Genomic DNA, 16,148 nt, shown 5'->3' with positions numbered 1-16,148 from the left:
TATTGTATAGTAGTGCATATAGGACTCATTACCTTTAATTCGTAAGCTTAGCGTTGTATTGTATTGTATCTTAGTACCTTTTATCATGTCTATTTTATTATCTATTCTATTGTATTCTATTATTATTTGTATTTTTTTGCACAATCAAGGCAGGCATGGCCACCTTCATTTCACTACATGTCCCGTGTATGTAGTATGTGACCAATAAACCTCTTGAATCTTGAATCTACCTTGAGTGAATACAAGGCTCATTTTAACAAAGCTAAGCGCAATACACACAAGTACCACCAGATGTCGCTGTAATTCAATCCAGTTCAGATGAGATAGAGGCAAACTCCACAGTCAAGGCTCTCGTGTTCATGTTTAATCCCTTTATTTCTTTTCCCCCCTTTCTTTCTTTGCCTCTCATCTGTGTGATGATGTCATTTTAGGGAGGTGGTGCACCTGGTCCCCAAGGCAACCCTGGCCCCCCAGGGCTGGAGGGAGAGAGAGGTAGAGGGAGGCCTGTTGGGCCGGCGAACACTTGAATACTAATAATTAAAACGGACACACTGTTCGCAGCCCATAAAGCAGTTCAACTCACAAAGCAGCTCCAGCAGCTGAAGCATTTTATTTTATTTGATCTTTATTTATCTCTAACATTTCAACCATAAAACAAACACACATTTGTAATAACAAAAAAAAAATGAAAAAAATGAATACAAATTAAATACAAATAAAATAAAATATATCTTCAGACATGGAAGCAATAATCAGCATAGCTCAAGACAATTGTTTTGTTCGAAAAGGGACAGAATGAAGCAAAGCTTATCTGGTCCTGCCCCAGCCTTACAATATCATATTAATATGTAATAACCTATCTATCAATATCATAAAACAATATACCTATCCACTACAGCAAAAGATAAATAAATAATTACAAAAATACTAGTTCACGTTATTTGCAAGCTCCCCTAACTTATACTATTGATAGCATTGCTAGCATTAATATTAATATCCCTAGACTGCGGGCATCCCTGCAGGAACTGACCGAATGTGCTGTACAGTGTTCTGATCATTTTCCAGTATGATATCCATGTTGTTTTTCCAAATGATATTGATCGATTGATTATCTCACAGGATTCCCTGGCGATGGAGGAGATGCTGGTCCACCAGGTAAGACAAAATGGTTTTATTGATTATTTTGGAAGAAATGGCTAGCCAGTGAATTGTAGAGTAGCCACGATAGGAAGGAGAGGGTAGGGCGTATCTGAATCTGTCTATAGTCTCTTGATAGTATATAGAAGTGAAATACAGGTTAATGTTTTATGGGGTTGCTATATGTTTTATTGATTGATTGATTGATTGATTGATTGATTGATTGATTGATTGATTGATTGATTGATTGAAAACTTTATTAACAGATTGTAGAATGGGTACAATACAGTACGGTTCAATACAAACAATTGTTAAGGGGATGCAGACCAGAGAAAGACTTTCGTCTTGTTTACATCAGGGTCCCCCATTTTCAATTCATAATGAATTATTATTATTATGATGCTCTATGTTTTTATTATGATTATATGTTTTATTACGATGCTCTGCGTTTTATTATGATGCTCTATGTTTTATTATGATGCTCTATGTTTTATGATGTTTGTCCATGTCCAAAATCAGGGACCATGATAGAAATAAGTGCTTGCACTTTCTCATGTTTTTATCCCTTGAATGCTGTCTTTTACTCCGCAATAAAAATCAATCAATCAATCAATCAATCAATCAATCAATCAATCAATTCCACCATCTAATCACGGATTACTTCAATGAATTCAGTGAACTACACTTGAGAACAATGCTGCTGATGATACAAAACTGTATTTACACACTGCAAACATTTGCACATTGCTCATTGCACATCACACCAGATACTTTTTTTTTTTTTTTTTTAACTGTACATAGCCATTTTGTTATTCAATTTCATAGTTTAATATCTACATCCTGATCTGCAATGCACACTTTTTAGAACTGTATATAGTAATCTTGTTTTCGTCGTCTTATTTTATTCTATGCTAAATTTATTGTATTTTATTATTGGTTTTAATATTTTATATATTTGGTTTATTATTGATGTTAATGTGCAATATTTTATTATTGGAAGCTGCTATAGTCGAGGGACCACAATAAATAGATTTTCACTCTTCTTGCTGTAAAGTACTGAAATAAGTGACAATAAAGGAATCTGAATCTGAATCTGAATCTGAAAAACCAGCTCTCTTGACTTCGAAGCGACCCTGACTGTAACTGAGGGGTACAATTCCCTGACTGTATTGAATAAGTATGGTATCATTAAACCACTACTGACTTATGTACATTACTACTGGCCATACAGTACACAGGTATATGAGATGAACACATCCACAATAACACGGTTTCACACAAATACTCGTTTAGAAGAATATTTATTAGCAGCAATAAGATTATCTTACATTACTTTACTTATCAAGATTGAGAATTGCGCTTGTAAGGCGAAGAATGTGCATGAATAGGTCAAGAGCGTAAGTCCATGAGCATATTACGCAGGAGATAATTAATACCACCTGTATCATAAGAATTATATATATGGTACACTAGTAGGGCAGCGGGAGATACTAATAGGGTCCCTCCGGTTGTAGGCCAGCAGGGGAGAGGATTTGTCGGTAGCGAAAGTCTGGGTCAACGAGGAATAAGGAGACTCCAGGTACAGGAGACAGTGCAATAATCTCTTGATCCGCAGACGAACAACAGCTATTCTCCGGTATGCAGTGCCGCATGGAAGAAAGCTAGCCAGCCTCAGGCGTCCTAGAGGCGGGCTCGACGTTGCTCCTCACAGGGTAAATCCCACACAATTGTGGGTGTAGACGATTCTCCGCTCCATCAGCTACAGGACCAAAGCAAATATAATCCAGCCGAAAAGGGCTCTGTAGTCGCCGGTGTAGGTTATCCAGTGTACATATCCACACGGTTCTCGTCTAGGGCTCCTCGGATGACGGCACCAGGTTAAGCCGCCCAGCCTGGATAAGCACACTAGCTCGGTACGAGGAAGCGTTGATAATGCTGGTCACTATAGAACGGTAGCCGCACGATACACTATACATAATAGACTATTACTTAAATAATAGAATAGGTCGAACTCGACGATACAGCGTTAAACTCTGACACTTCAGCTATCAATTCGCACGCGGTCTCAAGGCTCTATTTTGGGGCAAAACGGGCCCACTTCACAGCACGTTGTATCGTGGTGTGAGGCTTCAACTTATTGGTTAACATACTGCTGTATTCACCTGCGCCGTATTTATACGTTAGGTGAACAATCTAGTACCAGCCTCATTTCTGTCTCGTATTCTTGCGCAGAGCCGGTCATGTCCAGGCATGTCTTTGGCGGTGACTTTGAACTAGACATTGGGGGTATGGCCGTGGCGCCTAGGGGATCGCTGTCCAATAGGAGAACGAAATATTATGGTCTGTACTAGGTAAAGGGATATTCCGTGTATATGTACAAAGAATATACAAGGGATATCAGACGATATACAAATACTATACAATATATCTCAAGTAATAAATATATATATTCGGTTTAATCTGATCCTTCGTAACACTGACCGTTCCTCTCTCTCTGACTCTGGCGTGTTCTAGGCAGTCATGTGGAAGGCCCCCGAGGAGAGCAGGGCCGCGGGGGAGACCCGGGTCCGAAGGGAGAGCGGGGTCTGGACGGGGAGTCGCTCCGCGGACCCAAGGGACACGACGGCCTCACGGGACCCCCCGGCCCCCCGGGGCCGATAAGTGACGATACGTGTGACCTGGAGAAAGGAGAGCTAGGGCCTCCCGGGGGTCAGGGGCTGCGCGGAGAGGAGGGACAGAAAGGTGAGAGGAGACGACAGCGTGGCTACATGAGTAGAGCTCCGGACTCATGATCGGAAGATCACCGGTTCGAGCCCCGGTCAAGGCTGCTGTCGGAAAGTGCTGTTGTTGTCCAGCAGGGGGCACTCTGACCTCTGGACTAGTCAGTAACAATGCCCCTGTTACGGTGATAGGGACACCTTACAGCTGCGAGTGCCGTCCTTCGGATGAGACGCTAAACCGAGGTCCTGACTGATTTTGGTCGTTAAAGAACCCAGGGCGCCTATCGTAAAGAGTAGGGGGTTCCCCGACGCTCCTGGCCAAATTCCCAATCAGGTCTCTGACATCAAGGCCACCTAATCATCCCTGCCCCTTAATTGGCTGATATCAATCCCTGTCTCCTGAGCTGTTCAGCCATTGTGTAGTGTGATGTGTAGCCTGGTGCCAGTGTATGGTAGTCATTGAGCCTGTGTAGCCCAAGGTTGGGTGCTACCAGTGGTGGTGAAGGAGGCAATTGTAAAGCGTTTTGAGTGTCTAGAAAAGCGCTATATAAATGCAAGTAATTATTATTATTATTATTATTATTATTATTATTATTATTATTATTATTATTATTATTATTATTATTATTATTATTATTATTATTATTATTATTATTATTATTATTATTATTATTATTATTATTATTATTATTATTATTTTATTATTATTATTATTATTATTATTATTATTATTATTATTATTATTATTATTATTATTATTATTATTATTATTATTATTATTATTATTATTATTATTATTATTATTATGTGACTGAATGAAATTATGTATTTCATTTTCATTTGAAACCTTTTATTTAAACTCGAAAGGCAACTGAGGTTTCCCTCATTTACAGTCACGTCAAGTGTACATACAGAGTTACTCTCTGAGGTCGGAGCTCCCATGCACGGGAGAACAAAAGGCTTGAAAAGGTGTGGAAATGTCCTCATCGCGGTGAGGGGATTTTTCATAAATGCCGAAAATGTTGCGCGTAAATGGGTTAATTATTGTTAAGCAAAACATAGAGTTAAGCAAAAAAGAATTTATACAAAATCACACAGCATAGAAAATCATAGCAATAAGACACGTAAGGATAACAATCTATTTAAATGTACAACTTGATTGACAAAGGTTGGAGATCAAGGTTTTAAACTCTGCAACAGAGGGGAGAATCTCAAGCTTTAAGGTCTGTTGGAGTTCATTCCATGAGCTAGAGGGGCATCATAGCGAAATACAGATTCACCCTGTTCAGAGCAAACTTGAGGGACCTTAAGGACCAGCCAGTAACTAGAACAGGTTCTATAAGTACCACAATGCCATTCCAATGTAGTATAAGGAGGTATCTTACCAATAAGGGCCTTAAAAATGAACAAATACCAGTATTTGTTGCGCCTCTCCATCAGGGAGGACCAACCAACCTGTATAGATTGCTATAGACCAGCGGTTTTCAAACTACGGGTCGCGACCCAAAGTGGGGCTGTGGGTAGGTGACAGTGGGGTCGCACATTGCCAAGTTAAAAAAAGATAAATCTATTTTTTTTTTTTATGTTCTGGCAACATATTTTGGCTAAATATGCCTCGTTTTATAAATGTGTATTGATAACATAGTGCTGTAATAAAATGTTCTAATGCAAGATCAAGTTCCAACAACGTGTGCTTTTATTGTGATATTCCTTAATTCCACGGTGAAATTACGCGATACATTAAGTGTGGGGTCGCCAAAAGAATATACTAAATAAAATGGGGTTGTGGTATAAAAAAGTTTGAGAACCCCTGCAGAAATGAACATATAAACGTGTGAAATGATCATTTCTCATCAAATAAGTCTATTATAATATATATTCATAATATTATTATGAACCGTGTTTCTCTTCTTGTTGTATTAATGACGTGACTGTGTGGCTCATCTCCAGGGGACATAGGAGACACCTGTGTTGCATGTCAAGCCACCCCAGCCCCCGGTCCCGCTGGCCCCGCAGGCACCAAGGGAACACAAGGTGAGAGATGGTCGGTTTTTAGGCAGAAAACCTGGTAGATTAACCCTTTCACTACCTGGGGCGGCTACGTGGCGCAGTGGGCAAGGCGCTCGCAACGAATGCTGGAGACTGGGCCTCCTGTTCGAGCCCCGCTCTCCACATTTGCTTTCAGTTTAGCTGGTCGTCCACAGTAATACACATTGGCCGTATTACGGGGAGGGAAACTGAAGGGTGGGGATCGGGCGTTGTGGACAGCGACTCCTACAGGTCGGTTGGTGCGCCTGCGCAGTAGAATCAGGAAGCGACGGGGCGGGGCCCCTCCAAAGCCCAGACCCCCGACGCTGAAAGATCGAGCCGTGCAGGTGAAAAGATGCGACTGCTGTTACCTCGAGTATCGGAGGGGACTCGTGCTATGTATGACTTAGTCCACATTGCAGCCGGCTTGTGGGAGGCAAGAAACAGCGTTCGAAGACAGGGGAGGGTTGAATTGGACGATATGAAAATTGGGATGGGAGAAAAATAGAATATGGGAGAAAAAGTGGATAAAAAAAAAAGAAACTTTCACTACCACACTACAGAAGGTTAACCTTTCACTACCACACTACAGAAGGTTAACCTTTCACTACCACACTACAGAAGGTTAACCTTTCACTACCACACTACAGACGGTTAACCCTTTCACTACCACACTACAGACGGTTAACCTTTCACTACCACACTACAGACGGTTAACCTTTCACTACCTTTCACTACCACACTACAGACGGTTAACCTTTCACTACCACACTACAGAAGGTTAACCTTTCACTACCACACTACAGAAGGTTAACCTTTCACTACCACACTACAGATGGTTAACCTTTCACTACCACACTACAGATGGTTAACCTTTCACTACCACACTACAGAAGGTTAACCTTTCACTACCACACTACAGAAGGTTAACATTTCACTACCACACTACAGACGGTTAACCTTTCACTACCACACTACAGAAGGTTAACCTTTCACTACCACACTACAGAAGGTTAACCCTTTCACTACCACACTACAGAAGGTTAACCTTTCACTACCACACTACAGAAGGTTAACCTTTCACTACCACACTACAGAAGGTTAACCTTTCACTACCACACTATAGACGGTTAACCCTTTCACTACCACACTACAGAAGGTTAACCTTTCACTACCAAACTACAGAAGGTTAACCTTTCACTACCACACTACAGAAGGTTAACCTTTCACTACCACACTACAGAAGGTTAACCTTTCACTACCATACTACATACGGTTAACCCTTTCACTACCACACTACAGACGGTTAACCCTTTCACTACCACACTACAGACGGTTAACCTTTCACTACCACACTACAGAAGGTTAACCTTTCACTACCACACTACAGAAGGTTAACCTTTCACTACCACACTACAGAAGGTTAACCTTTCACTACCACACTACAGACGGTTAACCCTTTCACTACCACACTACAGACGGTTAACCCTTTCACTACCACACTACAGACGGTTAACCCTTTCACTACCACACTACAGAAGGTTAACCTTTCACTACCACACTACAGAAGGTTAACCTTTCACTACCACACTACAGAAGGTTAACCTTTCACTACCACACTACAGAAGGTTAACCTTTCCCTACCACACTACAGACGGTTAACCTTTCACTACCACACTACAGACGGTTAACCTTTCACTACCACACTATAGACGGTTAACCCTTTCACTACCACACTACAGAAGGTTAACCTTTCACTACCAAACTACAGAAGGTTAACCTTTCACTACCACACTACAGAAGGTTAACCTTTCACTACCACACTACAGAAGGTTAACCTTTCACTACCATACTACATACGGTTAACCCTTTCACTACCACACTACAGACGGTTAACCCTTTCACTACCACACTACAGACGGTTAACCTTTCACTACCACACTACAGAAGGTTAACCTTTCACTACCACACTACAGAAGGTTAACCTTTCACTACCACACTACAGAAGGTTAACCTTTCACTACCACACTACAGACGGTTAACCCTTTCACTACCACACTACAGACGGTTAACCCTTTCACTACCACACTACAGACGGTTAACCCTTTCACTACCACACTACAGAAGGTTAACCTTTCACTACCACACTACAGAAGGTTAACCTTTCACTACCACACTACAGAAGGTTAACCTTTCACTACCACACTACAGAAGGTTAACCTTTCACTACCCCACTACAGAAGGTTAACCTTTCACTACCACACTACAGAAGGTTAACCTTTCACTACCACACTACAGACGGTTAACCCTTTCACTACCACACTACAGAATGTTAACCTTTCACTACCACATACAGAAGGTTAACCTTTCACTACCACACTACAGAAGGTTAACCTTTCACTACCACACTACAGAAGGTTAACCTTTCACTACCACACTACAGACGGTTAACCTTTCACTACCACACTACAGACGGTTAACCCTTTCACTACCACACAACAGAAGGTTAACCTTTCACTACCACACTACAGAAGGTTAACCCTTTCACTACCACACTACAGACGGTTAACCTTTCACTACCACACTACAGAAGGTTAACCTTTCACTACCACACTACAGACGGTTAACCCTTTCACTACCACACTACAGAAGGTTAACCTTTCACTACCACACTACAGAAGGTTAACCTTTCACTACCACACTACAGAAGGTTAACCTTTCACTACCACACTACAGACGGTTAACCCTTTCACTACCACACTACAGAAGGTTAACCCTTTCACTACCACACTACAGAAGGTTAACCTTTCACTACCACACTACAGACGGTTAACCTTTCACTACCACACTACAAAAGGCTAACCTTTCACTACCACACTACAGAAGGTTAACCCTTCACTACCACACTACAAAGGGTTAACCTTTCACTACCACACTACATAAGGTTAACCCTTTCACTACCACACTACAGAAGGTTAACCCTTCACTACCACACTACAAAGGGTTAACCTTTCACTACCACACTACAGAAGGTTAACCCTTTCACTACCACACTACAGACGGTTAACCTTTCACTACCACACTACATACGGTTAACCTTTCACTACCACACTACAAAGGGTTAACTTTTCACTACCACACTACAGAAGGTTAACCCTTTCACTACCACACTACAGAAGGTTAACCTTTCACTACCACACTACAAATGGTTAACCCTTTCACTACCACACTACAGACGGTTATCCTTTCACTACCACACTACAAAGGGTTAACCTTTCACCACGACACTACAGAAGGTTACCCCTTTCACTACCACACTACATACGGTTAACCTTTCACTACCACACTACAGAAGGTTAACCTTTTCACTACCACACTACAGAAGGTTAACCCTTTCACTACCACACTGCAGAAGGTTAACCCTTTCACTACTACACTACAGAAGGTTAACCTTTCACTACCACACTACAAAGGGTTAACCCTTTCACTACCACACTACAGACGGTTAACCGTTCACTACCACACTACAAAGGGTTAACCTTTCACTACCACACTACAGAAGGTTAACCCTTTCACTACCACACTACAGAAGGTTAACCTTTCACTACCACACTACAAAGGATTAACCCTTTCACTACCACACTACAGACGGTTAACCTTTCACTACCACACTACAAAGGGTTAACCTTTCACTACCACACTACAGACGGTTAACCCTTCCACTACCACACTACAGACGGTTAACCTTTCACTACCACACTACATAAGGTTAACCCTTTCACTACCACACTACAGACGGTTAACCTTTCACTACCACACTACATACGGTTAACCCTTTCACTACCATACTACAGACGGTTAACCTTTCACTACCACACTACAGAAGGTTAACCTTTCACTACCACACTACAGAAGGTTAACCCTTTCATTACCACACTACAGAAGGTTAACCTTTCACTACCACACTACAAAGGGTTAACCCTTTCACTACCACACTACAGACGGTTATCCTTTCACTACCACACTACAAAGGGTTAACCTTTCACCACCACACTACAGAAGGTTAACCCTTTCACTACCACACTACATACGGTTAACCTTTCACTACCACACTACATAAGGTTAACCTTTTCACTACCACACTACATAAGGTTAACCCTTTCACTACCACACTGCAGAAGGTTAACCTTTCACTACCACACTACAGAAGGTTAACCTTTCCCTACCATACTACATACGGTTAACCCTTTCACTACCACACTACAGACGGTTAACCCTTTCACTACCACACTACAGACGGTTAACCTTTCACTACCACACTACAGAAGGTTAACCTTTCACTACCACACTACAGAAGGTTAACCTTTCACTACCACACTACAGAAGGTTAACCTTTCCCTACCACACTACAGACGGTTAACCCGTTCACTACCACACTACAGACGGTTAACCCTTTCACTACCACACTACAGACGGTTAACCCTTTCACTACCACACTACAGAAGGTTAACCTTTCACTACCACACTACAGAAGGTTAACCTTTCACTACCACAGTACAGAAGGTTAACCTTTCACTACCACACTACAGAAGGTTAACCTTTCACTACCACACTACAGAAGGTTAACCTTTCCCTACCACACTACAGACGGTTAACCTTTCACTACCACACTAAAGACGGTTAACCTTTCACTACCACACTACAGACGGTTAACCTTTCACTACCACACTACAGACGGTTAACCTTTCACTACCACACTACAGAAGGTTAACCTTTCACTACCACACTACAGAAGGTTAACCTTTCACTACCACACTACAGATGGTTAACCTTTCACTACCACACTACAGAAGGTTAACCTTTCACTACCACACTACAGAAGGTTAACCTTTCACTACCACACTACAGACGGTTAACCTTTCACTACCACACTACAGAAGGTTAACCTTTCACTACCACACTACAGAAGGTTAACCCTTTCACTACCACACTACAGAAGGTTAACCTTTCACTACCCCACTACAGAAGGTTAACCTTTCACTACCACACTACACAAGGTTAACCTTTCACTACCACACTACAGACGGTTAACCCTTTCACTACCACACTACAGAATGTTAACCTTTCACTACCACACTACAGAAGGTTAACCTTTCACTACCACACTACAGAAGGTTAACCTTTCACTACCACACTACAGAAGGTTAACCTTTCACTACCACACTACAGACGGTTAACCTTTCACTACCACACTACAGACGGTTAACCCTTTCACTACCACACAACAGAAGGTTAACCTTTCACTACCACACTACATAAGGTTAACCCTTTCACTACCACACTACAGACGGTTAACCTTTCACTACCACACTACAGAAGGTTAACCTTTCACTACCACACTACAGAAGGTTAACCTTTCACTACCACACTACAGACGGTTAACCCTTTCACTACCACACTACAGAAGGTTAACCTTTCACTACCACACTACAGAAGGTTAACCTTTCACTACCACACTACAGAAGGTTAACCTTTCACTACCACACTACAGACGGTTAACCCTTTCACTACCACACTACAGAAGGTTAACCCTTTCACTACCACACTACAGAAGGTTAACCTTTCACTACCACACTACAGACGGTTAACCTTTCACTACCACACTACAAAAGGCTAACCTTTCACTACCACACTACAGAAGGTTAACCCTTCACTACCACACTACAAAGGGTTAACCTTTCACTACCACACTACAGAAGGTTAACCCTTTCACTACCACACTACAGAAGGTTAACCTTTCACTACCACACTACAAAGGATTAACCCTTTCACTACCACACTACAGACGGTTAACCTTTCACTACCACACTACAAAGGGTTAACCTTTCACTACCACACTACAGACGGTTAACCCTTCCACTACCACACTACAGACGGTTAACCTTTCACTACCACACTACATAAGGTTAACCCTTTCACTACCACACTACAGACGGTTAACCTTTCACTACCACACTACATAAGGTTAACCCTTTCACTACCATACTACAGACGGTTAACCTTTCACTACCACACTACAGAAGGTTAACCTTTCACTACCACACTACAGAAGGTTAACCCTTTCACTACCACACTACAGAAGGTTAACCTTTCACTACCACACTACAAAGGGTTAACCCTTTCACTACCACACTACAGACGGTTATCCTTTCACTACCACACTACAAAGGGTTAACCTTTCACCACCACACTACAGAAGGTTAACCCTTTCACTACCACACTACATACGGTTAACCTTTCACTACCACACTACAGAAGGTTAACCTTTTCACTACCACACTACAGAAGGTTAACCTTTCACTACCACACTACAAAGGATTAACCCTTTCACTACCACACTACAGACGGTTAACCTTTCACTACCACACTACAAAGGGTTAACCTTTCACTACCACACTACAGACGGTTAACCCTTCCACTACCACACTACAGCCGGTTAACCTTTCACTACCACAATACATAAGGTTAACCCTTTCACTACCACACTACAGACGGTTAACCTTTCACTACCACACTACATAAGGTTAACCCTTTCACTACCATACTACAGACGGTTAACCTTTCACTACCACACTACAGAAGGTTAACCTTTCACTACCACACTACAGAAGGTTAACCCTTTCACTACCACACTACAGACGGTTAACCTTTCACTACCACACTACAGAAGGTTAACCCTTTCACTACCACACTACATAAGGTTAACCTTTCACTACCACACTACAGACGGTTAACCTTTCACTACCACACTACAGAAGGTTAACCTTTCACTACCACACTACAGAAGGTTAACCTTTCACTACCACACTACAGAAGGTTAACCCTTTCACTACCACACTACAGAAGGTTAACCTTTCACTACCACACTACAGGCGGTTGGGTTAACACGCATACACACTTGATGACCTGGCATCTGACCCTATAGGTGCTATTCAGAGGAAGTAATCTGCAACCATCCATTGTTTTTCCCGGCCAGGATATCCTGGACCTGTGGGCAGCAAAGGAGATAAGGGTCTGCCTGGCACCGCTGGAACCTCTGGGAGGCCTGTGAGTAGGAGTCTGTGACCACATAAAGCCACACACACACACCCAGAGATCACACACACACACCCAGAGGTCACACACACACACCCAGAGGTCACACACACACACACACACCCAGAGGCCACAACAAGATGATATGAAGCTCAATGTTGTCAGATCTCGAACCACGTTAATGAACAATGTCGACACGGGCTCAGAAGAAGCTTTTCCGTGAAGGAAACAGAACAGGAGCACAACATAATGAGCCTATTCCATAGGGCAAGATGTTGGCTTATTGGGAGCTCTTTTCAGTCTCAGGGGAAATACATTTACATTTAGTAATCCACTTACGAATTGTGTAGCAGGAGGGGTACACCCCAGCTGGCAGCTAAGGGTAAGTGGTATTGTTTGTCTAGCAGTGCCAAACTTGAGTGCTTCACTCTGAGTGCATAGTAGTACAGACATATTAGCATAGTAGGTAGTAGTACAGACATATTAGCATAGTAGGTAGTAGTATAGACATATTAGCATAGTAGGTAGTAGTACAGACATATTAGCATAGTAGGTAGTAGTATAGACATATTAGCATAGTAGGTAGTAGTATAGACATATTAGCATAGTAGGTAGTACTATAGACATATTAGCATAGTAGGTAGTAGTACAGACATATTAGCATAGTAGGTAGTAGTACAGACATATTAGCATAGTAGGTAGTAGTACAGACATATTAGCATAGTAGCTAGTACTACAGACATATTAGCATAGTAGGTAGTAGTACAGACATATTAGCATAGTAGCTAGTACTACAGACATATTAGCATAGTAGGTAGTAGTACAGACATATTAGCATAGTAGGTAGTAGTACAGACATATTAGCATAGTAGGTAGTAGTACAGACATATTAGCATAGTAGTAGTAGTATAGACATGAACATAGTAGGTAGTAGTATAGACATAGTAGCATAGTAGGTAGTAGTATAGACATATTAGCATAGTATGTAGTAGTATAGATATAGTATTAACATAGTAGGTAGTAGTATAGACATGAACATAGTAGGTAGTAGTATAGACATAGTAGCATAGTACATAGGAGATAGTAGTATAGATATAGTGTAGCAGGGTGGCCTATTGGCACTGCCCCTTTAAGACAGGCAGTCTAATTGAATCTGACACTTAATAGATCTAAAATATACTTATTTGAAAGAATGTAAAGATATCATACTGTAGGTTGCTCCGAATGAGACCAATATGCCCTCAGATTTGTCCTGAGTTGAATTTGAGAGACCAAAGACGCCATTAGTCTCATTTAGGATTTCTCCTTTTTTAAAATGTTTTAAGTAAATTAGTTATAAGTGAGATATCATCTTAGATTTAGCTTTCCTATAGGATTCTAACAGTCACGCTCATGGAAATGTATATGTACCACCATCACACATGAACAGATTAGGCCGGTGTCCGATCTGACGCTGTTGTCCCGTCTTCCTCTCCGCAGGGTGCCTCCGGGAGCCCCGGGTTGATGGGGACGCCCGGTGCTGTCGGGGAACCGGGGGACGTATCGGCAGCTCCTGGACTGAAGGGAGACAAGGGTCTGCCCGGTACCGCCGGCTCGCCGGGTCTGCCGGGGGTGGACGGACTGCCGGGGAGTGAAGGCCAGCTGGGACAACTGGGCCCCAAGGGAGAGCCGGTAAGGACATCCGTTTTTGTGCTGCCTGTTTGCATCACTTGTTGCTTGGAGAGAGTGGGTCAAAATCAGCGGTGTAAAAAGTACCCAGAAATTATACTTAAGTGAAAGTATGCGTACCGTCTCAAAATCATACTCAAGTAAAAGTCAGAGTATCTGGCTAAAAACACACTTGAGTAAAAGTAAAAAAGTTTCTACATTAAGTACTAAAAAGTAAAAGTAAACTTTTTTTCTGACTGTCTATTCTCCTGATAGCAGGTGTTTAATCAAAGATCCCTGCTTTCTAGTCTTGCACAAGGACCAATCAGCATGGGTATGGGCGGGTTCATTTTCCATTGATGGGGATTTGATTGGCTGTTTTTAAATGAAGTGCGGCCGCAGGATTAATAACGTTAGCGTTAGTTCGGCCAGAGAAACAAATATACAAATTTTAATTGTTGGACCTGCGAGATTTGTACTTTGTACTTTGTAGGTCTGCATTTTAAATGTAAAAAAGAAGTAAAAAGTATGTATTTTTTCTCTGAAATGTAATTGAGTAAAAGTACAAGTATACAAACCTAATAATACTTGAGTAAAGTACAAATCCCCAAAAACAATACTTAGGTATTGTAACGAAGTACTGTATTGTAATCTCGAATAGCTTTCATTAAAATCTTTTCCAATTTGTGGTGCACATTCATGACCCATAGAGGCAGAACCCTTTTGAAATTAGTGTGTCTCCTAGTCATACAGTCACAAAACTGATATACAGGACAATATTGGAATTTCCACCATTTTAGAATCTTTTGAAAAACACTCTTCCCCCTTCTCCCCCTAACCACATGCCCACCGGATCCAATCAAATTATTGCAAAATGCATGGTGAGTTATGTGTTGCTTGTGAACGCACTTCCACCAAACTTGACTTAATGTTTTTGCCTTACAATAGCAAGAAGGCCTATGATGTTTTGAGTCATCTGGCCTCATGATGGCGCTATTCTCAAAAAACTAAAAACATGGAAATACTCCTCCATGGCTCGCATTAGGGGCCATGATCAAAAGGTGGATTGAGAATTTGGGCTGTTCAGCAAATATATACAGACAAATAATGTCTAGTTAAACCAAGGTATCGCAACTAAGATATTATTGTGGATAATTCTACATCTAGGGGCTTTAAGGTGTGGTTGGTTCAGCACAGTGCAGACATGGGCACAGTGTACAGATCCGTGGACTTGACCGGTTCATCCGTCTCACTCACAGGCCAAAGAAGGCGTCCGAGGTGAGCGCGGTCTGGATGGGGACCAAGGTCTCATCGGCCCCACGGGAGAGAGAGGTCCCCCTGGTGTGTCGGGGTCTGGGCGTCCAGGAGAGTCCGGAGACAAGGGCAGCTCTGGGAGACCAGGCCATCCAGGAGTCCCCGGACACGCAGGTACAGTAGGCACGGGTTCAAGTTCAAGTTCGGTTTTATTTGTCAGATATAAGGTACATGGTACATTACAGTTAAATGCTTGGTTCTGTATGA

At 41.9% G+C, this 16,148-nt stretch overlaps 1 protein-coding gene across 1 annotated transcript in view; it reads left to right on the top strand.

Moving 5' to 3' along the window:
• Positions 1-16,148, top strand: part of col4a1 (collagen, type IV, alpha 1) — a gene marked incomplete at both ends in the record, with an annotated part of 79,103 nt that overhangs the window by 16,580 nt on the left and 46,375 nt on the right. Inside the window, 7 exons of the mRNA XM_084314414.1 lie at positions 432-492; positions 1,120-1,155; positions 3,652-3,879; positions 5,808-5,891; positions 12,922-12,992; positions 14,460-14,651; positions 15,887-16,055. Coding sequence (XP_084170540.1) covers positions 432-492; positions 1,120-1,155; positions 3,652-3,879; positions 5,808-5,891; positions 12,922-12,992; positions 14,460-14,651; positions 15,887-16,055 — 841 coding nt within the window. The remainder of the gene's footprint in view (positions 1-431; positions 493-1,119; positions 1,156-3,651; positions 3,880-5,807; positions 5,892-12,921; positions 12,993-14,459; positions 14,652-15,886; positions 16,056-16,148) is intronic.

Source organism: Notolepis coatsorum, assembly GCF_963971535.1.
Source record: "Notolepis coatsorum genome assembly, chromosome: 5".
Lineage (NCBI taxonomy): Eukaryota > Metazoa > Chordata > Actinopteri > Aulopiformes > Paralepididae > Notolepis > Notolepis coatsorum.
Note: the sequence above shows the minus strand (reverse complement) of the source record. Positions and strands in the feature narration are given on the sequence as shown.